Genomic DNA, 22942 nt, shown 5'->3' on the forward strand with positions numbered 1-22942 from the left:
GATTGCTGAATTTGTTCTCAGCTGATATATTTTGGAATGTTGCCCAACTTGACAAACCAAAACCGTTGAAATTGAAAATTGAAATGTTGAATCTCAAACCTTGAAGTTTGCTGTTTTGAATAGTCTGCCTATTTTGTATTTTCCATTCCCAAGTTGTTTTATTACTTGTTATTCACAGTTTTTTCTTATTGTTTTAAAGTTGGAACACATATTTCTACATTCTCGGAGAGTATGAGTATCAGTTTGATAGATTAGTTTCATTTCAAACCTGTTTCAACAGCCTGAAAGTTAAACTAAAACGTTATCTCTCAAATTATTACGCAATCAATAACGTGTTTATCTGCAGGCAATCATGTATTCGCAGTTGAAGACTGAACAGTCATCAAATGGTGTCGAAAAACCTTGGAGCATGGATATGATAACACGCCGTTCTAAACGTCGAAGTTCAATTCTGGGCAAGGGAAGAACAAGTGTGAGGTTGAGCATTGCTAGCACAGTTTCTTCTGTTGTAGAAACAAGTCCTGCAAAGAATGAAGTCACCAAAACAAGAGGTAATAATTTCATTTCAAGCTAAAAAGTTTTCAAAATTTCTTCATCGCAAGCAAAAGCTTAATTCATCCACATCTACAATGTTTTTCAAAGTTAATCTTTGTTTTCAAATTTATTATGGTAATTACAAGGATTTACTAGAGCCAGTTGCTTTATACTTACTCTGTATCATTATATCGAACATAAGGAAAACCACATGGCCCAGAACATGCCATGTTATGTCTATGTAACGATACGGTTTTGCGGAAAGCATGTTTAGGCCTACCGGATAATGTGCTAAGTTTGTTTTTTCCTGAATGAAACTTGGCAGTAGACTTATAACTGTTATCTTATATATTATAAAAATAATCCAGCTATTAGCATATAATAAAATTTGCTACCTTGAATTTTATATTAGATAGATATATTTCTCGATCCTTGAAACATCTATAGATGTATAAGATCACATCAAAATATTAATGCTTTATTTGAACTGTAACTTATATATCTTGCTTTTCCAGCTAAAAGATTATCTGCTCAAAACCACCTACACCTCAACTGAAAGTTATGATCCTTAGGTTCTTATTACATTAAGACGTTAATGGTGTCCCAGCCATGGCGGGGCTGATGAACCAAGTGAAATACCAACATTTGGTGTCCATCCGCCAAAATTCGGTGTCTCACTTAGGGTTCTTTTGTCCCTAGTGTATTTGTCGCAATAAGGCCTTCATTACATCACAACACCATGTTTACGAGCAAGTCTTTGTGCGTACATTATTCAGAGGTAAACGCCAGAACTAGTCAGGTTTTTGTGTCCGGCTCGTGACTCGCCAATCCTGCCACCACTAGGATACCATCGGTGTCTTAGTTTGCTTCACACAGGGACACCACTGGTGTCCTATTCCTGAGGGTGATACCACATTGGATGCGTTAATTTGCAACTGCCCGTCAGATCACGCATGAACCGAAAAACAGGAAAACTCTCTTGAGCGTAAAAGTAACTCCATTTAAATAACATGGGAAGCATCTCTATTTTAAAAACGTACATTTGAAATAGGTTAGAAGATCTAAGTTCAGATGAGGAGGCATGTAGAGTAGTCATTAAACCAACTAAATTTAATACCTCAACCAGACATTTGATCAATGTATGAAACTTATGTTTGTATGCTAGAACTTTATATCACTATACTAAAAAAATGTATAAATATTTTTTTGACCGAGCGAAGTGAGGTCTAAGATTCAAGTCGACGGTTTGGCATTTCTCTTAATGTTTAAATGCTACTATGTTGCGCATTTATGGCGAAACGCGGTAATAGATTTTCATGAAATTTGACAGGTATATTCCTTTTTTAATTGCGCGTCGACGTAGGCCTATATACAAGGTTTTTGGAAATTTTGCATTTCAAGGATAATATAAAAGGAAAAAGGAGCCTCCTTCATACGCCAATATTAGAGTAAAAATCAGACTACAGAATTATTCATCATAAATCAGCTGACAAGTGATTACACAGATGTGTGGAGAAGCCAGTCTATTGCTGTATTTCCATAAGGTCTATAGTTTCAATCAGGTACTTGTGGATGAGAATACTGCGTGAGGTCTACTGTTCACAGAACTACTAGTTATATTCCATGTTATTCAAAATACCAGCCAACGAATATTCCTCATTAACTAATCAAATTTGAAACGGGAACTTCATCATAGTTGTAGTTGTGGCGGCCATTGTTGCCACAACTTTTGCCGACAGATAGCGCATAGCACTGTCTGCGGAGAACTGTGATTACAAGCCAGCCCAGCTGTTTACGTTTTAGATTATGTTGTAACACATTGTTTGGTCTCGTACGTTTTTAAAAATTGTTTTATTTGCAGTTTTTATAAAAATGTAGGTGGAGGAAAAATGTTGTGTATATATCACGAGTGAAAAATGTTTTTTCTCTCTCGGGAAAATTATGCCCTCGGCTTCGCCTCGGGCTTCAAACTTTTCCCTCAGGGAGAAAAAACAGCACTTTTCACTCTAGATATACAAATAACTATTTCCACATTTTGTTTTTTTTTATCTGCACGCTTCGTCATGCACTGCACTTGCACTTATAGCCCACACATCCAATGTGATCACACACTAATGTGATGCGCGACTGAGAATTGAAGCGGTCCTTAGACGTTCACTATTATTGTGCAATATTAGTTCCAACTTATAACACCAGGCCACAGTGTCTATGATTTGTTTCTCCAGTTATAAGTTGGTACCAGTACTGTTATTGTACAGTTAGGCCTATATTGAATCAGAGAAAAGAAAGCATACGACGATGAGATCTTATGGTGGTTCATGTTACAAATTTCACCCGATTTTCAGTTGAAACAAGCCGATTACAATCAACTACTGTCCATTATAACTGTTTTATTAGGGTGAGAATGTAGGAGCGGCACAGTATTAAGGTGCGTAGAGACTTTCGCTCTGCTCCGCAACCGAACGTCACTCGAGCAGAGCGATTGATGATCGACCGGGGAGCAAGAGTGGAACGCGAGAAGAGCTAACATCTCCCGTAACGTTCATGATCGGTGCGAGGGCGGAGCGGGTTGGAGGCGCGTATATCTGTACGCAGCTTTAGGTACTACCAGCGTTACATAGGTCCACGAAAAATACCTACATGGACTATCGGCTCAAGTTGACAGTGAAATTTGGAACATAAACGTCCTATAGGCTATCATGGGATATCTTCTTATGCTATATTTTATCTATGATAGAAGTACCTATCCACTCATAACTTCTGACCACATGTCCATGATGTCCTTTTTCCAGTTATAAGTAAGTATTCAATTATATTGTACAATAATATTGAATGTCCATGAACTACTTACTGCCTGGTGACTTGCTTCGATTGAAATTATTAATAATAAATCATTTTATTTGTACACGGTATAACCATACAAATGAGTTGAGTATAACAAATTCTAACAATGACTAAATTAAACCACATGAACAAAATGTTTGGCAATAGACCAAACTAATAACAAGATCCAATTATAAATTTGCATTCAACCGCGAACAATGAAAGTACCCACGTTACAATCAATAAACATTATTACTATGAATCTCTAACATTCCACAAGCTCACATTAGACGGTACAAGGTAAATTCCTAATCAATAAATTAAATAGATTCCACACATTCAGGCTTGAATGAATATTAGCATAATATGCTAACTTATATGTAATAGCTTATACATAACCACCTCATGTATAAGCTTTTTGAGTTTAGTGGATTGAAATTATTAATCTTTGACTTTGCTGGTTGTGCCAAAACATTAAGATTTATTATTATTATGCGTCAAATTCCCTTGTATGGAAATCGCTAAGTATTTACTTTGGATGCCGTTCTAGATCCTTATTCCTTCGATTCTCCCAATTTCTTTTTCATTCTAGCCGATATAGCCTCTCTTCTTTCTTGTGGGAAAAGACTACATTTCTTCTCTTAATTTCCACGGGGCGTATTTCCCACTTTGCAACACTCCTTCTGAATTCAACTCCTTTTGAATTGCAACACTCCTTCTGAATTCAATTGAATTGAATTCAACACTTCTCCTTCTGAAGTGTTGAAATTTTTCAACACTCCTTCATAATTTCTGTCAAATATTATGTCATCATCAATTCCTGCATCAGATAAGTCCCTTCTGTACATTTTTAATCCAATTTCCCCCCGTCTTCTTTTTTGCTATTAACAAAAAGTAGGATTCTCTTCGTCATTCGATCCCTATTATTATTACCTGAATTACCTTCCACTTCACCAATACCAGCAATGCCGGATAGGTTGCATCAAGACTCCCCTCCGGCAGTCTCATCAAATGTCCATAGAAATTTAATCTCTTCCTTTTGATATCGGCAGATACTTTCGAGTAATTTCCCACAACGCAGTTCTTTTGCAGTCTATAACCTTCTTCCGTTTTCCTTGGATCAATTATTCTCCTCATGATTTTCCTCTCCACACGACATGAATCCTCAATATCCAGTTTGTGTTCAAGGATAAAGTTTCAGATTTAATATAATTTACATTTGTCTTATGTTTATTGTATTTTGGCGAAATAAATATTCTATTCTATAAAACACTTATTGACATGGGCTACTTTTAAATTAATAAAACAAAATAAATCTTATAGCACCCTTTATTTTTAAAAAAACTTCAAAATAGTTGAACAACCTGAAGATGGTGTAATATATCACCGAAACTAGTTGTTCAACTATTTTAAAGTTTTTTTTTTTAAATAAAGGGTGCTATAAGATTTATTTTGTTTTATTAATATTCTATTCCATATTTGTCAACTTTAGATTGAATTTATCAATCTCGACTGCTTTTTTCAATAAAAAATGATTGATTTCTGTCAGTTTCTCGATTCTAATAGTCGATTTCCGTTTCTAGCAGCAGCTGGAGCCGCCAGGAAGCCGATAGCAGACGATGTTCTACGCCATTTCGCGAGGACGAACGGAATCAATCCGTTGAACCCGTTTGCGAACCAGTTGAAGGAGAGCGTTGGCAGTGGTCAGTCGCTGGACGAAAATGATCTGGGAAGCACCAGCTGTAGCGCGCCCTCGTCCAGTAGTGAGGGGTCGGCGAGGAAGGAGGTGGGTTCGGAGGACACCTGAAAGTGTCCTTCATTCATATCTCCTATAGTATTCATCCTTCACGAGCTGGAGGTGTGACCATTATACTCTGTCCAAACAGGCATGAGCTCTGAAGGATTAGGCCGACCCTCCTACTACTACTCACACACACAAGCGCAGTCTCCTTTTGTGTATGTGAGTAAAGGGACGGTCTATCTATCTGTATACTACGTAGTATATCAACGGGGCAGGTAGGCTGGGCGTGTGTGCCTGCGCGTGGGGGAGCAAGGGTCGGCTTAATCTTTGTCAATCATTCATAGGCCTATATTATGTATTGTCCTAGCAAACTTTAGTTTTCAGCACGGAGCTTCATGGCCAAAGCTATTTCAAAGGAACAATTCGTAGACAATAGTTTTGAGCGCTTTGCAGCTAAGTGGCAAGATCTAGACTCAAATCAATGGGAGCACACTGTTGCCGCTTTTATGCTGATTCTATCAATAAGGTCTACGCTCTCTTTTTCGCATAATTATTTCACAGGCTCTATGGATTCTGTGAAATCTGGCAGCGGTGTACTCCATAAGAGCAATCTATACTATAAAATATAATAATATCGTGTGACCTGGCTGGCTCGGTCTGGTGTCAGAGTTTTCAGGTCGCAACTGATCAATTCAGAGTATTCATCCTTTATGAGCTGCAAACTAAGGCTTGCACAAACTATAGCTATCATCCTTTATGAGCTGGACGAGCTGTAACCATTCAAGAAGGAGAATTGTTTGGACATCTTTATAGTGAGGTTCACATAAAATTTCAGTGGAGAAAGATAGGAAACAGCATTGCCGATTCTCCGCTTTGCCACTCTCTTCTATAGTGGACAACTGATTCAGGCATATCTGATGTAATTTCAACTGTTCATACTTGTTTGAAATATCGTTAATCAATTATATTTTATTCGTCAAGAAAATGAATATGTCAATCATTGAAAAATAAATTTTCCTAGTTACATGCTGTCCCTTGGAAAGCTTTGAAATTCTGGCCTTCCATGAGGCCTTCTCACTAAGATTATATGTTATCGTCTCTCCTAGATATCCAAATTAGAATATATTATATTCTAACTCCTTGGAAGATTATGATTTCAATCATTAAGACATAACTATTATAATTTTGTTGGCAACTGGTAATTAATGACTTGAATTATTCTCGACCATTTATACTTAAACGAGACTACTCTCATCATTTTTTTTATTTTATAAATTGTGACCTGCATCAAAAGTTTAATCGTGATGAAGACAAGTGGTTGATTAACACATACGTTCACCTAGATACGTATTTTTGGTTTTGAAGCATCTAAATTTAAAAATCAACTTTGTGAACATATTTAAAGACTGAACATTTTTTGAAGTGGAGAACTACAAAGACTTGACCTATTTCGGACTATGTGTAACCTTATCTAAATTTGGGAGAGGTATAGCACAAGGTTACCTTATTTTTCCTTCGATCATACTTATTGTATGAATAAATGAATGATTTGAATAAAGATACCTGTCTTTTAATAGATTAAAATCAATTCAATAATTTGTCTCTTCAATATTTATCCTTCGATTCTTGGAAGACTTTTGATAGCGCTACTGGATTACAAATGTTGATGATAAGCCTACAATAACAATTTTCTATATTCTGTGCAAAACCCTAGTTTGCAATATTGCTTTTATTTAGTGAAGTCAGATATCACATAATCCAGATAACCTGTGAGCTAATTGTGTGAGAGAAAGAGCAAAAAAGATAATATATTGGAAACGTCTAATAATCTTGATGATTGTTTGACTGAATATATATATATTTCTATATTTTATTAGCCTATATATTCATATTTTTATTATATTTCTATTTTTTATGATTGTTTAACTGAATATATTATATATTTCCATATTTTATATATTTTTTTACAGGACCCAGACATCACCGGCGTCTTCTTCATGGATGACGTGGAGTCGGTGAAAAAGCGTCAACAACTGGATTCCGCCTCCAGCCTGGGGGATGCCGAAATGGGGGCGTCACAGCCCCCCTCCCACCATCATCTGGTGCCTTGCAACCTCATGACAAAGGAGCCCTTCAGGGACACATTCAAGGACAAGGACACTTTTAAGGAGCCCTTCAGGGACACCTTCAAGGATAAGGACACCTTTAAGGAGCCCTTGAAGGACCAGTCAGTCAGGCTGAACAGGAGAGGTGTGACAACATCCAGCGCTAGTAAGAGACGGACTATGGGTGCGAGTGACAAACCTACCAGGTAAGCATCAAGATCATATTTCATTTTGAACGTATTTGAAAACCTATTTACATTATCAATATTTTTAAAATAATTGTTTACCTTCTCTTCCAACAACATACAACCAGACCTTGATTGGTGCATTCTAATAAATACAATAACTCATCTTTTTCCACTGGTCTTCTGTAAAATTTCAATCAGTTTCTTCTCATTTTAGGCTTGTATAGTCATCTATTTTACTACCATTAAGGTGCGTACAGATTTACGCGCCGCGCAGCGGAGCAATTCACTTTTAATCAGCTAATTCCACGCTTTCATAATATCTTTATCTTACCGTTTCTGTACAAATACAGATATAATCAGCTGATGAAAAGTGATTTTCTCGTGTTCATGGCGCGTAAATCTGTGCGCACCTTTTTTAAGTGTCCTCAATTACGTGTGTAGTTGTGAAGTATTATAATTTCAACAAGTAGTATTTATTATTACTGATTAACAACTTTGGATTGTTTCCAAAATATTTATGAATGCATCGTGCATGTAATTTACACAACATAGTCAATACCGCATTTTTACTCAGTTTTGCTACTAACTTTGTCAGTTATATATTGCCATAGAGAATAGATAGCATAAGAAGAAATCCCATAGTATAGTTTGTTTATGTTCCAAATTTCAAGCTGATTCTTGTTATCTCGAGCCAAATACTGTCGACTACTGTCTATTATTACTGTTTGAATAAATAAATATAATTTTTGGGCGGGTGTTATTTGAAAATAATTGTTTTGGCCGGGTGAGAGTGTAAGAACGTCACAGTATGAGAGACTGTCAGCGTCACATAGTTTCACGGAAAAATACCTTTAGGACTATCGGCTTGAGTTAGGTAGCAGTGACATTTGGAACATAAACGCCCTATACCAACGCCCATAAGGATCTCTTCTATGCTATCTTTCCTCTATGGTAATGTCTATTGTTTAATTTCTTCTTGAGGTTTCACTCTAACTTGAACTATTAGAAATCCATTAGAAGAATACCATTAGAAATCAAAGGAGAGGAAAATTTCAATAGCTTCAAAAGAAAATTAGACATTGGTTATTCAGTATTGGGATACAAAGTAGTGAGGAACTAATAGTAAGTAGGATTTAGATTTAAGTAGTATTCTTTTTAAATAAGGTAATTTATAGGTAGAAAATAGTACCTCGGTTTACATGTTTTATTTTATATTACGTGCCCATTCATGCACCGAACTTTTTTTAAATTTTACCCAGTTTACAAAGTAGGTTCTAAAAATATAAAAATATTCTGGGAAAATTTCAGCTCCCTAACCTTCGTAGAAACAAAATTGCGGCAGCAGTTTTTCCAGGAAGTGAATTGGTAAAATGTTCAATATGCCGCCATTTTGTTCCTACGAAAATTAGGGAGCTGAAATTTTCCCAGAATATTTTTAGAACCTACTTTGTAAACTGTGTAAAATTTGAAAACATTCGGTGCATGAATGGGCACGTGATATAGAGGTGCGTACAGATATACGCGCCGCGAACATGAGCAATTCACTTTTTTAATCAGCTGATGCCCAGCTTTTTATATATGTATCTAACCGTTTCTGTAAAAATACAGATAGAAAAAGATATACAGATATAAAAAGCTGGTTAGATACAGATATAAAAAGCTTGGCATCAGCTGATTAAAAGTGAATTGCTCATGTTCGCGGCGCGTATATCTGTACGCACCTAAAAATTAAACGTGTAAACCTCTTTGTGGGACATCGTGTATATTTTGAACATTGTGATATTTTAAATTTGCTTGTAATATTGTGAATTGGAAAAATTAAAATTTGAATGAATATATTTTTCAGGGATTACTCATCCACTCGTCAACCGGTCCTCTCTCCGGTGGAACCTATTCTGCGCTCCTCCTCTTCCCTCTCACTCAGCAGCAGTCTGTCAGCCTCGCTACGCGCGGCCACCGAACCAGAGCCAACATCCGATATTCGCCGAAGCCTGTCTACCACCGACCTCACCAATGGCATAGCTGCAACTGCAACTGCATCCAGCCGCGATGCACTCCGAGCTGCATCCGAAATGCAGTTCGAAGAGATGTGCAAGACACGCTGTGAGAGTGTTGCGCCGTTGTCCGGGGATTTGTTTGTTTCGAAAAAATCATCCACGAACGTTCGATCAGACTCACAGGACCGGAATATTCACCGTGTACGATCTTCAGATTCATCAGCATTGGATCAAATGGGAGCTGACAGACAGGACCGTCAAAGTCGTCGTTCATCAGCATTGGATCAGATGGGAGCTGACAGACAGGACCGTCAAAGTCGTCGTTCATCTGCATTGGATCAGATGGGAGTTGACACACAGGACCGGAAAAGTCACCGTGTACGATCGTCAGATTCAACAGCATTGGATCAAATGGGAGGTCACACACAAGATAGGTCTTCCACAAAAGTTCGATCTTCAGATTTAACAACGTTGAATCAAATGGATTCTCACTCACATAAAACACACCTAGATAGTAGATCCACTGGCAAATCTAAAGGCAGATACTCTGTAGCACTACACACTAGTGACAGTAATGAAAATCATACAAAAAAATCTAGGCCCTCAGTAATGTCAGACCTGATCATCAATCACAAAGACAAGTATGATGATGACATTTTCTCGAAGAAAGACAAAGATAACAAGAAGTTCTCTGATGAGAAGGAATCATCTGTGGCAGATGTATTGAGTCGTAGCAAGCACATTGATGACTTATTGAAAAGGATTGATTTGTCAGTCAAGGCTAATAGACATACCGATGATGACCTAACTGAAACTAGGAATATTGATGGAAGCTCCTCGAAAATTGTGAACGATAAGATGGAAACTAGAGGCACTGTTGAGGAGAGATCTACTTCAATATTTTTGAACGATTCTGTGGTTGGTATTGCTGAAAGATCGTTCTCTGTCAATGATAGGGAAGTTGTTGGAAATAGGGTTGGATCTTCAAAAGTGATGAATGATTTGAATGGGGGCAGTGATGAGAAGGAGGTATGCAGCAAGTTTGATCGAACTCTGAACTTTGAAGATTGTGATAACAATGATGAAGATGATGATGGAGACAGAACATTTGTGTCCAATGAATCAGCTTGCAACAACACGTCACTTGTAAATGGTTACACAAGTGCTGGCAAAATTAAAAAATTGAGTCTAATCGAAGAGGAGGAGGAACTGAGGTCAAGGATGTCATCAGCTTCGGCCAACGAAAACGATAACACATCACTGCTGGAGTCGACAATTCGCGGCGGAAACATTTCAGATGGCAGCACTGATTTGGGCGGGAAAATCGGCGACAAAATGGCCGCCATTTTGGATTGCCTGAAAGAGAGTCAGCGGGTGTTCACCAGGAAACAAGCCGAGTTTGTAGAACAGTTGAAACGGGAACAGGATGAGTTTGTGAGACGACAAAACGAGAAAATTGCCGGCTTCGACAGGTTTGCAACCAGTTTCCAACAGGAACAGGCAACTACGTTGGCTGCACTGTGCGAGGATGTTGCCAACCTTGTAGCTGGAAATAGTTCGGATGACGATGTGTTTCATACCGCGATGAAAAAGCCGTTGAACGTGGAAACAAAGGATTCCAGCGCCATCTACAGTTCTTTGAAATCGGATTTCAAGTGCTTGAAAACGCCCAATGCTAGAGTGAATAAGAAGACGGCTAATTTGAATAAAACTATTCTCACCCCGCATTCTATGTCGGTTTGTGTACAGGAGCAAGTGAGTATGTTGTTTGATTCATGAATATGACTGATTTTATAGAGAGAGAAAACTGTTATAAGGTGTGAAGTCTTTGAAAAAATTTTGTCTACAACTTATTGGTAGGTTTTATTAAATGTCCATTAAAACTTTGAGAAAAATTAAAAAAAATAATCCACAATTTATATTTTGTATTCACAACTGATTATCCTTGAATGTTTGTACAAAGACAAAAAACATAATGTTTGAAAGTTGGCGAAGGCTTGATGAGATGTACAATTTACTTTGTGTTTTTCAATGTTGTCTTGTTAGTTGTTACAAATGTTTTTCCAAAGAACAAAATATATACTATGTTTGAAATTTACTGAAGACTAAAAATTATTGTGGTAAGTAATAAATTTGTGTTTTTCAATGTTCATTTATTACTACTTTCTTCAGATTCTTTATAAATTAGTTTTAACGAAAAATAATCAAAATATTGTGTTGAAAATAAGTAAAGACTGTGAAAATTAGGTAAGTAAACAAGTTATTCGTGTTTTTCATGTTCTCTAGTTGGTAACGATTGTTGATAATTGACATTTTGGCTTCTCCAGTTATCGCTGTTATTAGTTATTACGTTACCCCAATTTTCAGTTTTGTCTGATTGTCTTTGAATTGAAATAAACTTACAATTATTTTAATATGTTAGGATATGGAAATTGTTATGTATGTTGTATTGAGATGCAAACCATATGAATTAGACATCACGCTCAACAAATAATTTAATTTATTATCTGAGATAAAAAGATCAAGTTATAAGAATTGAAGTTGTAAGATAAAATTGAGGTACTGTAAGTTGTTCTAAAATTCTGGAGACAGTCTCAATTGTGGGCATATCTGTCAGTATTTTGTTTCCATCTTTTAATCTCTATTATTTGATAAATTTATGTAATCATTATTCATTTATATTGTATTTATTTATTCATCAATTGACAATATTCTGTTCCTTGAAAATAAGTGTGTTTTATTGCTATTGTATAACAATGATTGATGTCTTTTTGTATAGAATATTTTAATAAATTGATAATTTTTCATACATTTTTCGTTTTTCTTTCAGAGTATTAACCCAAGTTTTCATAATTCAGGTATCCTTTATAGTGAGTGAGGAATAAGCTTAGTACAGAATACCATGAGTAATGGAGATCGATCCCAAGAACAATGCAATAATAGCTCATCAAAGTAGAAAGCTTAAACTATGCTAAATTAAAAACGTTCAAGGATGATTATTTTTGCATCGTTCATTTCAGTGATCTTTGAATCCACAATTCAAACAAATTTCTTCTTTTTATCCTTCTAATTTTTTTTATCCTCCTAATTCTTCTTATGCTTCTTTTAATTATTTTTTATCCTTCCAATTCTCCTCATTTTATCTCTGATGCCTCTCTTAATTATTTATCTGATACTTCAAATTTTTCTTCTTATCCTTCCAATTCTACGTCTCATCCTTCTCCTAATTCTTCATCCGATACTTTAATTTTTTCTCCTAATTCTTCAAATTTCTCCTTTTATCTGATACTTCAAATTTTTCTTCTCATCCTTCTTCCAATAATTCTATGTTTCCTAATTCTTCATCTTCAATTCTTTAATACTTTGAATTTTTCTTCTGATTCTCCTAATTTCACCTCTTACCCTTTTAATTCTTCATCTAATACTTCAAATTTCTCCTTCAACCCTCCTAATTACACCTCTAATCCTTCTCCTAATTTTTCTTCTTATCGTCTTCTAATCGTTCTAAATTGACTTCTTATTCTTCTCCGAGAATCCTTCAAATTTTTCTTCTTATCCTCTTTTAATCCTTCTTACGATACTTCTCACTCTTCGTCTCATCCTTCTCCTAATAACCTTTCTAATTTTTCTCCTTATCATTCTTCTAATTATTCTTTTCATCCATCTCTACTTCCTTCTTTGTCGATTATTCTCTTTATTTTCCTCCTCACCCTTGTCCTTTCTCCATCAACAACTCCCGTTATCATTGCAAACTCGTGCTAGAGTTGACACCGCTCACTAAACCAGCGGTTCCATGCTGTTCGCGCCCAGAATTTGAATTTGGCGCCAAGACGAGTTTGACGATACACTGTCGCCGCCACCAGGAGCGCCACTGGTACATGTGGTGATGCGTGCGCAGCATCAGCCATGACAGGTAGGCCATGTCTAGGGTTGCCATCATGCTAACCGCCAGCAGAGCCACGAATCTTGTCGATGACATCTCTCCTGGCTGCTAAAACAGACAGACAATTCAATGGGAGGGTCTCAGTTTGTCAAGATCTCAAGAAACTTTCTGAAAGCAACAGCAGTTTGACAGACTGAAAACTTGATGTATTGAGATCTTGATGAAGTGAGTTCCACCCAATTCAGTGACGGATCTAGGATTGAGTAGATAAGGGAGTCAGGGATCACCTCATCCCAGGATACACAGAGTGACCCAGAAGTCACTAACCATATTGAACATTAGGGCCCGGTTGCACAGAAGCTGGTTAAATTTTAACCGTGATTTATTTCACGAGAACCAATCAGAGAAGACCTTCTTGATAAGAGGGCTTATCTGATTGGTTCTCGTGGGATTAATTACGATTAAAATGCAACAAGGATGTTACGACATAATTTCATATAGGTAGTGACTTTTGGATCACTCTGTATCTAATGTTAAATTATTGATGATGACTGACGATATCCATAATAGAGCTTAAGTTACTCAACCCGGGAGGGGTCGCGCCTGGTCTTTGCACCCAGTCATAACTGATCTAGGTAATTTCTTTGCACTCATGAAAAGTATGCATCCCCCCTCCTCAGTACCTTCAAATGGACTCACCCACTAGACAGTGATGCGGTTGGCGCCTTATTTCCATTGTCCCAGTCACTGTCATACACGCTTTTCAACAATTACTGGTCGAATCCACCCAGCGCGACTCCTTGTGTGTGCTACTTTTACTTCTCCAACATGAATGAAATGAAAGAGGAACGAGTTTTGAGACTTTTAGAAAGTGTTAAAAAGAGGAAAGACGTGAGTGACCAAGAAAGACTAGAAAATCCAACAATAGAATCTCAAATTTTATCGTACTCTGTCACATATTACAGCACCTGGTCTAATCCACCCAGCGCGACCTCTCTAGGGTTAAGATCACGGGGGTAGTGATTTTTGGATCACTCTGTATATACAATTCAGTGGCGTATCCAGGATTGAGTTTAGAGGGTCAGGGATCACCTTCCAGAATATACAGAGTGGCCCAAAAATCACTATCCATCATAAAGCTCTCATATGGGAAGTGATTTTTGGATCATTCTATATATTCAGTGGTGGATACAGAATTGAGTCTAGAAGGTCAGGCATCACCTTCCAGAATATACAGAGTGACCCAAAACTCACCACTGTACCCATCAAGACAGTTAGATTACTTATTAACATAGGCGAAGTGATTTTTGGATCACTCTTGTTATAAGGTGTGAATTGAACACCCAAAGCAGAACTTAAGCCTCTCTGGATTCGCCTTGATCCAGTTGAAAATACAATTTGAAATAAATAAAACATTTGAGAAAATCAGATATAGGTTTGTAAGAAATCTACATAATATGCAATACTAAAAGAATGCGAACCACGAATTAGGCGGTGCTATAACAGACTGGATGGAGGTTGTAACGTCCCAGACCACTAGGCCAACACCTGTCGGAGTCGGACCCATGCTTTTAGAATATGGTAGGCTACATGGTTTTCTCTTTTAATGATGCTATGTAATTGTAAATTATTTTATAAAGAATGTTCCACAAAAGGTGTAACGTAGTCGAAGACTGAATTCTACATGAGATTTGTACGGTAACAACAAATTTCTAGTAACATTTTCTTATACGGTATTGACCTTAGTTTTTGAGATTTATAAATTCTTCGATATTGTTGAAAAACTTCAATAACCAGAAAACTATCAGTGAAAATCTAATTCTAAGGATATGGTTGGAAATAGGACAACATTTCCAAAAGATAGATTAATATAAGCCTTATTTGCTCCTTTGTTTGACGCTTTTAAACTCTTATGAGAGCTCAAGGTTGAAAAATTTCGTCGAATTCAGAGCCAAATTTCAAACCGTCGTTTGAAACGATCATGAAAATTTCAAAAACGTGAAACACAGTGGCGCCATTTCACCAAACTGCTAGGGGGGGGGCAAAATCCAAGAGGTATGAGGGAGGAAAGGAATACCCCCAAAGGATAGAGGGTCATGGAATATTTATTAGAAATATAGGTCTACAGAGAGGCCCTAAAGTAGGAATACACTGAAACAGATTTCTTAAAAATCATGGAATCAGATAAATGTTTCTTTTACCAATGACAATTTCAACAATTTCATTGGGGATCATATTCTAATTGGAAAATAACTTTCAGTTAGAAAGCTAAAGAATCATTAAGCTGTTCCCATAATTCTCACCAACTCTGTACATAAATTTTTGATTGTCTGATTGTGCCCTATCTTTTGCTTTAACTGTGACATCTTGCAACTTGTTAATTCTCAAGTTGAAATTCATGCAATAATTCACTTATTGTGTCCTGATCAATAAATTGTACCCTTTCTATATTTAAGCTTCAACTATACCACAGAGAAAAATATATTCTTTATTACTCTGTACCTTTATCCAAACTTTCAAGGCAATTGTGCTACGTTGTTGATACTGTAGAAGGAATTATACTACTGCTGTTGTATTGAATCAGTATGAGATTCTAAGGATTCGTGTAGATAGATCCGTATTTTCATTATTTATCTGGTACTTGGGGGGGCCTAGGCCCCACCCTGCCACCCCTGAATGGCGCCCCTGACTCAAACAAAAGAACAAATTGATACAGATTGGAAATCTCTTTCGTTTTTCAACCATATCCTTAAAATTGTCTCTTTTCTGTTTGAAAGAGACAGAAAAATATATAAAATATTTGAAAATGGCATGAATGTCCGAAACATGCTGTGATAAAATAATTCAAAAAGGGTACTGAGATTCATATTTCTATTTATATCCTTGAAATTATATTTTGACTGATATGTCTCGTTTGTTATAATGTGTTTCATTTTGAGTTTAAGCCACCATCAATAAAAAATAATCTGATTGTGTTTTCTAGTTATTGACGTTTTTCAAAATAATATATAGAAAAATTGATATAACTCGAAAACTAAGGTCGATATCAGAAATTTTTACTAGACATTTTTTGTTGGAAATCTCATGTAGAACCTAATATGGTCTTCGGCTGTTACATCCCTCGTGGGATACTCTGTATAGAAATAAAGATTCTGATAAGATTTGAATTGCGATTTAAAATTTACCCTGATTTCGATCTCGTATAGGTAGTAGTTTTCGGCAGCGAACATGCCCAGGTAGGTGCAGACCACTGCCATAGGTGTGAACACAAAGAACGTCATCAGATCAAGCGCCAATTCACGGGCGTCACGACGACTCTCGGCGCTTTGCAGCCAGCGCAGAACTGACGTCACACGCCATGGATACCTATTAGGAATTGAAAAAAAATATATAATACATTTCAAATTTAAAAAATAATATAAATTGGCACAAGGCACAGTCAGTAAAGCAAACTTGTGTGTTGGCTATGAGTTTTTATGCGTTCAAAAACGCTTAGGCCTACAAAATGATAAAAAATTGAAACACTAAGGGCCGTTCGCACAGTCAACGCTTAAACTCGATTTAATCAGGTGGTGGCTTAAACTCAAAATGAAACACATTTTAACAAAATAGACTTGATACGGATTTAATCCAGTTTAAAATTAAATTTAATTTAAACTGTCACTGTGCAAGCTAAACTTGATACGGATTTAATCCAGTTTAAAATGAAATTTAGTTTAAACTGTCACTGTGCAAACTAAATTTCATTTTAAACTGGATTAAATCCGTATCAAGTCTCGTTTGTTATAATGTAGTTCATTTTGAGTTTAAGCCACCAGCTGATTTAATTTCGTTTAAGCTTTGACTATGCAAACGGCCCTAAGAATAGGTACCAATTTAAACATATATAATAATGATAGAGGCAAAACAAAAATTTTATCCTATCAAACCAAAAAATAAACAAAATTGACTATCAATAAAAAAATAATCTGACAAACAGTAGTATTTATATCAATGCCAATCCACTATAATATAAATTATTATTCTTTTATTATTGACAAACTAGTTCATTTGAGAGGAAAAATTCAGTTTTTGATAGTAATTGATAATGAGGTGATAACATTCCTAGATTAATCAACGTTTATTAGATGAAAAAGTCCTCCAGTAGTTATAATAATTAAATTTAATTCATTTTATTGTTTGTCACAATTTTATAGGCCTACATCACCAATATTATAAAATCAGAAAGCCCTCCAGTAGTTAGAAACATTAAATTTAGTTCATTTTATTATTTGTCTCAAGCTATACATCACTAATTATCTCATCAGATATCTAGTATAGATCTGATAAGTCAGAGCTTACCGTGGATTCATATACAATAAATGTGGACTTCATGCAAATGGGGATTTTCAACTAATGAGAAATTATATTAATTAATCAACGTTTATTTGATGAGAAAGTCCTCCAGTAGTTAGAATCATCAACTTTAATTAATTTTATTATTTTTTGTCACAAGCTAAACATCACTAATTATCACTAAAATATCAGATACGGTATCTGATAAGTCAGAGCTTAGCGTGGTTTCATACAAATGGGGACTTTCGACTAATGGTTATCATTCAAGTTAATATCAATTAACTATAGTGAGGTCCACGTTATAATGGCAGTGGAGAAAGATAGGAGAACAACGTTGCCGATCCTCTGTCTTCTCAATGCCTTCTATAGACGGTAGCTGATACAGGTTCAATTAACAATACAATATAAATTAACTATAGTGAGGTCCACGTTATAATGGCAGTGGAGAAAGATAGGAGAACAACGTTGCCGATCCTCTGTCTTCTCAATGCCTTCTATAGACGGTAGCTGATACAGGTTTATTAATGTAATATTATCTGTTCATTATCGTTTAAAATAATCAATTATATTTTTAACGAGAATGAACAGTTAATCTTACATCAATAAACCTGTATCAGCTACCGTCTATAGAAGGCATTGACAAGACAGAGCATCGGCAATAAATTATATTTTTCAATTATTTCATAATGAATTTCCATAATTAAGATGTAATAATTTATTAATTCTACATTGTTAAAAGACGATCTGGTAACAGAGCAAAGCGAAAAGAAGATAGCGCTATCCGCTTTGTTAAATGATAGACAAGGATAGCAATACCATTATTGCTAATCAAACACTGATATTATAACGTGGACCTCACTTTGCTCTGTGTTGTACCATAGAGGAACAATAGCTTAAGTAGATATCCCATGGTATAGGGCTTTTATGTCGCAACTTTTACTGTTATCTCAAGCTGATAGTCCACGTAGTTCTTTCTAGTGAAGCTTTATGACGTCATATTGTGCCGTTCATACACTCTTACCCGATCAAAACAGTAGAAATCGACAGTAATCGGCTTGAGATAACAATAAAAGTTGTGACATAGACGCCCTATACCATGGGATATCTATTCACACTATTGTTTCTCACTTGAGAGTCCTGACAGTGACGTAGCGGGAGCCACAGAGCTCGCAGTAGCTGGAGTCCGAAGCAGCCAACCAGGTCTCGAGACAGGATCTGTGGACCAATGAGAGCGTCCCTTTGCACCGGCAAGGACTCAGCAGCGGTTCGTTGCCGTTATCACTGAAATCGTGACAGATGCGGCAGAAATTTGCTGACTCTGTCGATTCTGTGGCCGTTAGCAGCGCGGTAGTAGGGTGGTCCTGATGAACAGAATCAAATTAATGGAGAAATGAGATGAGGATATCAGGTTGGAATCAAATAATAGCGTTTATCATGTTAGAATATGTAATTGATGAAGGTTAAGTGACACATATCCTAGCTACATCTGGACTGTTGTATAAATTAGAATTGGAACCGTTTTGGACTTATAAGCCTGTGGTACTTTTCTGTAAGTTGTGTAATTCTGATTGATTGAATAAAATGATTGAATTCTTCAATGTTGTTTTCCATCACGAACTGCTTATTATTAAATCACTTTTATTGGTGTCTATTGGGTTTGTTGTGGTTTGACACCAACAGCACCAACAGACACTAATCCAATAGACACCAATAGCACACTAAAAATTGCCATCCTATCCTTCTACCTGTCTATGAGTACAACCAAGAAGATGGCGGACCTGCCGAAAGAACTCGTGGTCACAGTGAGTGATTAATTCATTTATTGTAAAATAATTGACTGCTAGTCGTTTTTTCTAAAAGCAAAAAATGATTGAATTGAATTAAAATTAAATAGCTCAAGTTTGTGTACGAAAACTGTTTATTTCAACAGAAATAATAAATAAAGATTATAGTTTATCATGCCAGAATTAGATGGGGGAGAAGCCAAGGACAAAATTCTATTTTTTGAAAAAAATCACCTATAAAAATGACTGGGATCATTTTGGAGCCTAGTTTTTGCACATGAAGAGATGAAGCAAGAGGTGCTTCAAGTATGACAACCCTCGAAAATCAAAAAAACCTCCTGTGGAACAGAGTCAGAGGCAAAAAACTGTTTTCAAAAAACAACCTGTTGCATGTGCATAAATGGGTGAGGGGGGGCGTGGCTAGCATCCAGTCCCCACATTATAAATGGGCTGACTGGGCTATAGCTAAAGGTGCAAAATATTTGGAGGCGCCAAATATATAGGGGCGCAAATCTGTGAGTAGCCTAAGGCGCTATTCACCCTAAGTCCGCACCTGGATATAGCATATATTAATAGAAATATCTTTTGAAGAAATTTATATAATGCAAAAATAGATACCGGTACGTTAAGTCATGTGAAGCTGTATAGAATGATAGATGGAATGAGACAATAGATACGAGATTCTATCTCGTGCATTATCAAGAATAAAATATTCAAAGGAAATTTTTTTCAACTAGTACCCTAGAGTAGATAGATTGTTGATAGAATGTTGTTATTTACATGAAAAAAACAATTAGATAGCGAAGAATAAAATCATAGATACAATAAAAGTATAACAATATATGGATTGGATATTGGAGAATCAATTAAAAAAATGATTCGTATACATATCCCACAAAATAAGGTATAAGCCCGCTAATGTAACAACTGAAGCTGCGTTTACACCGGAGTTAATAACACGAGCTATTAACAAAAAGTAATTAACTTGTCTGAATCGTCAAAAATGTCTCTTAACAAAAGCTAATAACTCGTGTTTTAACAGAAAAATCCTTGTTGTCGAAGAAAATGTTATTAACATAATGTTAATGACTGTTGTTATTAACATCAGTTATTACTCTTTTTGTTATTAACTCCAGTGTAAACGCAGCTTTATTCAATCACATTTTTCAAGTTGAACCTACCTGTTCGACTTTTTCTTTTGAAGCCAACTGCACCTCAGGGTTTCGTAAATCAATTTCACAGCTGTGGAAATCTTCAACTTCACTATTGTTCGACATAATTTCAGTATTGTTTGTGTTGTTCATTGTTGTAATTTAAAATCTTAGTGGCATTCCCACTGTCAGTAATTTTGGTGTCTGGATGATGTGTGTTGACTGTAATCAATCATTCAATAAAATGAATCATTTGATGGAAATCAAATCATCAATCAATGAAATCGTTTTTAAAATGTTTAATTCCAAACCACTTTTTAAAGATGGATAAAAGCAGTGGAAAGGTATGTAAAATGCTGAATTTATATTGAAAGTATGAAAATGCAAGTTATTATAAGATGAAATCAGTAACTAAACAAAAACTGAAAATTAGGTAATAGATGAATAGAAAAAGTCGAGAAAGAGAAAGCTAGAGTAGATGAATTGATTGACTTCAAAGAAAAAAATATAAATTAGCAGCCACTTCAATAAATAACAAAAGTATAATAATTATTAATCTTATCATAAAAAACAATATAAAAGCATGAAGTAAGGTAGCCTTTTATTTAAAATTTATTCATTTATACCTTTTTATTCATGAATTACAATAGCTCATAAATAAAGGTAATTCATGTTTTTATATTGTTTCTAATGATTTTAATAAAATAACCCATACAAGTGATTCTTTTAATTGTATAATAAATTACTGTGAATATCTTCCGTACCACTCCATTATCTCCAGTAAACTCTATAAAATAGATTTTTACCATTTCAATAAATAAAGTGAGGATCAAAACATAATGGAGCGCCGAAGATAGAGTGTAGCAGAAAAGGTAGCAGAGTGTTAAAAATAATAAGTTATTTATTTGAATGTTAATTATTTATATTTATTTGTTAATGAGTTTCTTTCTTAATAAGTTATTTCTAAATGTCTCCGGGTCTGCGCTTCCTTCTACCTTCTACCCTACCTTTGTCGCTCCACCGTTTTCTGACACATTTAAATGCATGCATTATTTTAAACACTCTCAGCTAACTTTTTTCTAAACTCAACTTTTGCTGCTCTACTATATACTGTATGTTCTGATTCAAAGAAGTTGTGAAAATGATATCAATATTTTTTATTTATTACGCAAATCTACCACAATATCAAATTGAAAACAGAATGGTAAATGTCAATGTGTGGATGGAACCATAGAGAAACAATAGCGTAAGTAGATATACCATGGTATAGGAAATTTATGTCACAACTTTTACTGTTATCTCAAGCCGATTACTGTCGATTATTGTCAATTTTTACTGTTTTGTTGGGGTGAGAGTGTAGGAACGGCACAAATGGATAGACTACCAGCGTCACACTGCTGCATGGGAAAGAACTACGTGAACTATCGGCTTGGGATAACAGTAAAAGAAAGATTAACATAACATCTGTTCTAATGTAGAAATTTAATAGGAAAGTTGATGATAGAAAAGCAAGCTGTTTTGAGCCACATGTTGTATACTTATATAAAATCCAAATAAAAACCATGTGCTGAAAATGAATGAAATTTGAATGAAATTTCTACGGACCATAAACTTGAACAACAGTTATTTTGAAGCAAATTGTAATCACTTTATTGATACGAGTGGAATCTCTCATTTTTCTGTAAAAGATAATCTTTAAATTCTACCAGATATGATTATTATAAAAATTGTAAAGATTTACCTGAATGTATAGAGCGTTTCTTTGTCCTGTGTCACTACATAATTTATTATTCAAACTTCCTTCACTGATCAAGTTTTTCTTGTTTTTTGTTACCATGGAGCTCAAAAAGTTTTGAAGAATCAACAACATGGTTTCTTTTATTGAATTTAACAAGAGTTCAAAACTTTCATGAATAAATTTGGTTGAGGGTTGAATTGAATGTGCTAATAAGAATAGAGGATTTTTTTTATTTATCCTCTCTATCTTTCTCTGTGCTATTAGCCTACTCATAATAGCTATATTCGAAAAATAATAGAATCAGTAACTTGAATATAAATAAAATAAAAATCTCAGTACCCTTTTTTTGAAATATTTTATCACAACATGTTTCGGACATTTATGCCGAAAAAAAGGGTACTGAGATTTTTATTTTATTTATATTTATATTACAAGTAGCCCTATACAGAAAAGAGATAATCAGTAACTTATATTATTTTCAAATAATGAGAACGGAGAAATATTTTTCAACAAGTTAAAGCTGAAATAAAATTCAAGTTACCGTACTGATTTCTTGGTGATTTTAGCCAAAATATAATTTAAGTTGCCATACTGAGTTTTTTGTGATAATGGTATTGTAGTTATGTTCAACAAAAATTACTTCCAATATACTGTCATTTTTAT

The 22942-nt window shown here is 35.4% G+C and overlaps 2 protein-coding genes across 4 annotated transcripts; one reads left to right on the plus strand and one right to left on the minus strand.

The window, feature by feature from the left end:
* Nucleotides 1–53: 53 nt before the first annotated feature.
* Nucleotides 54–12199, plus strand: LOC111052147 (serine-rich adhesin for platelets). Of its 2 annotated transcripts, none has more exons than XM_039436795.1 (4): nucleotides 54–551; nucleotides 4941–5143; nucleotides 7069–7409; nucleotides 9238–12199. In XM_039436795.1, the coding sequence occupies exons 1-4, from the start codon at nucleotides 353–355 to the stop codon at nucleotides 11165–11167; spliced, it is 2673 nt and encodes an 890-aa protein (XP_039292729.1). In that variant the 5' UTR covers nucleotides 54–352; the 3' UTR covers nucleotides 11168–12199. The 2 variants fall into 2 exon arrangements, with proteins under 2 accessions (XP_039292729.1, XP_039292730.1); XM_039436796.1 differs by having other exon boundaries at nucleotides 105–551; nucleotides 4944–5143.
* Nucleotides 11250–22613, minus strand: LOC111052151 (E3 ubiquitin-protein ligase MARCHF2). 2 transcript variants are annotated; one of them, XM_039436798.1, is made up of 5 exons: nucleotides 22283–22613; nucleotides 20572–20763; nucleotides 18735–18967; nucleotides 16457–16637; nucleotides 11250–13376 (listed from the first exon to the last, which is right to left on the minus strand). In XM_039436798.1, exons 2-5 carry the CDS (start codon nucleotides 20692–20694, stop codon nucleotides 13131–13133), a joined length of 783 nt encoding a protein of 260 aa, XP_039292732.1. In that variant the 5' UTR covers nucleotides 20695–20763; nucleotides 22283–22613; the 3' UTR covers nucleotides 11250–13130. The 2 variants fall into 2 exon arrangements, with proteins under 2 accessions (XP_039292732.1, XP_039292731.1); XM_039436797.1 differs by having other exon boundaries at nucleotides 11250–13379; nucleotides 22283–22413.
* Nucleotides 22614–22942: the final 329 nt, after the last annotated feature.

Source organism: Nilaparvata lugens, chromosome 10 (genome assembly GCF_014356525.2).
Source record: "Nilaparvata lugens isolate BPH chromosome 10, ASM1435652v1, whole genome shotgun sequence".
Lineage (NCBI taxonomy): Eukaryota > Metazoa > Arthropoda > Insecta > Hemiptera > Delphacidae > Nilaparvata > Nilaparvata lugens.

Coding starts and splice junctions, on each gene's coding strand:
- LOC111052147 (XM_039436795.1), top strand. CDS start 353: ATGTATTCGCAGTTGAAGACTGAACAGTCATCAAATGGTGTCGAAAAA. Junction 552..4,940: donor TGAAGTCACCAAAACAAGAG/GTAATAATTTCA, acceptor TTCCGTTTCTAG/CAGCAGCTGGAGCCGCCAGG. Junction 5,144..7,068: donor AGGGGTCGGCGAGGAAGGAG/GTGGGTTCGGAG, acceptor ATTTTTTTACAG/GACCCAGACATCACCGGCGT.
- LOC111052151 (XM_039436797.1), bottom strand. CDS start 20,694: ATGAACAACACAAACAATACTGAAATTATGTCGAACAATAGTGAAGTT. Junction 18,968..20,571: donor CAAAAGAAAAAGTCGAACAG/GTAGGTTCAACT, acceptor TCTGTTCATCAG/GACCACCCTACTACCGCGCT. Junction 13,380..16,456: donor TATACGAGATCGAAATCAGG/GTAAATTTTAAA, acceptor TGTCTGTTTTAG/CAGCCAGGAGAGATGTCATC.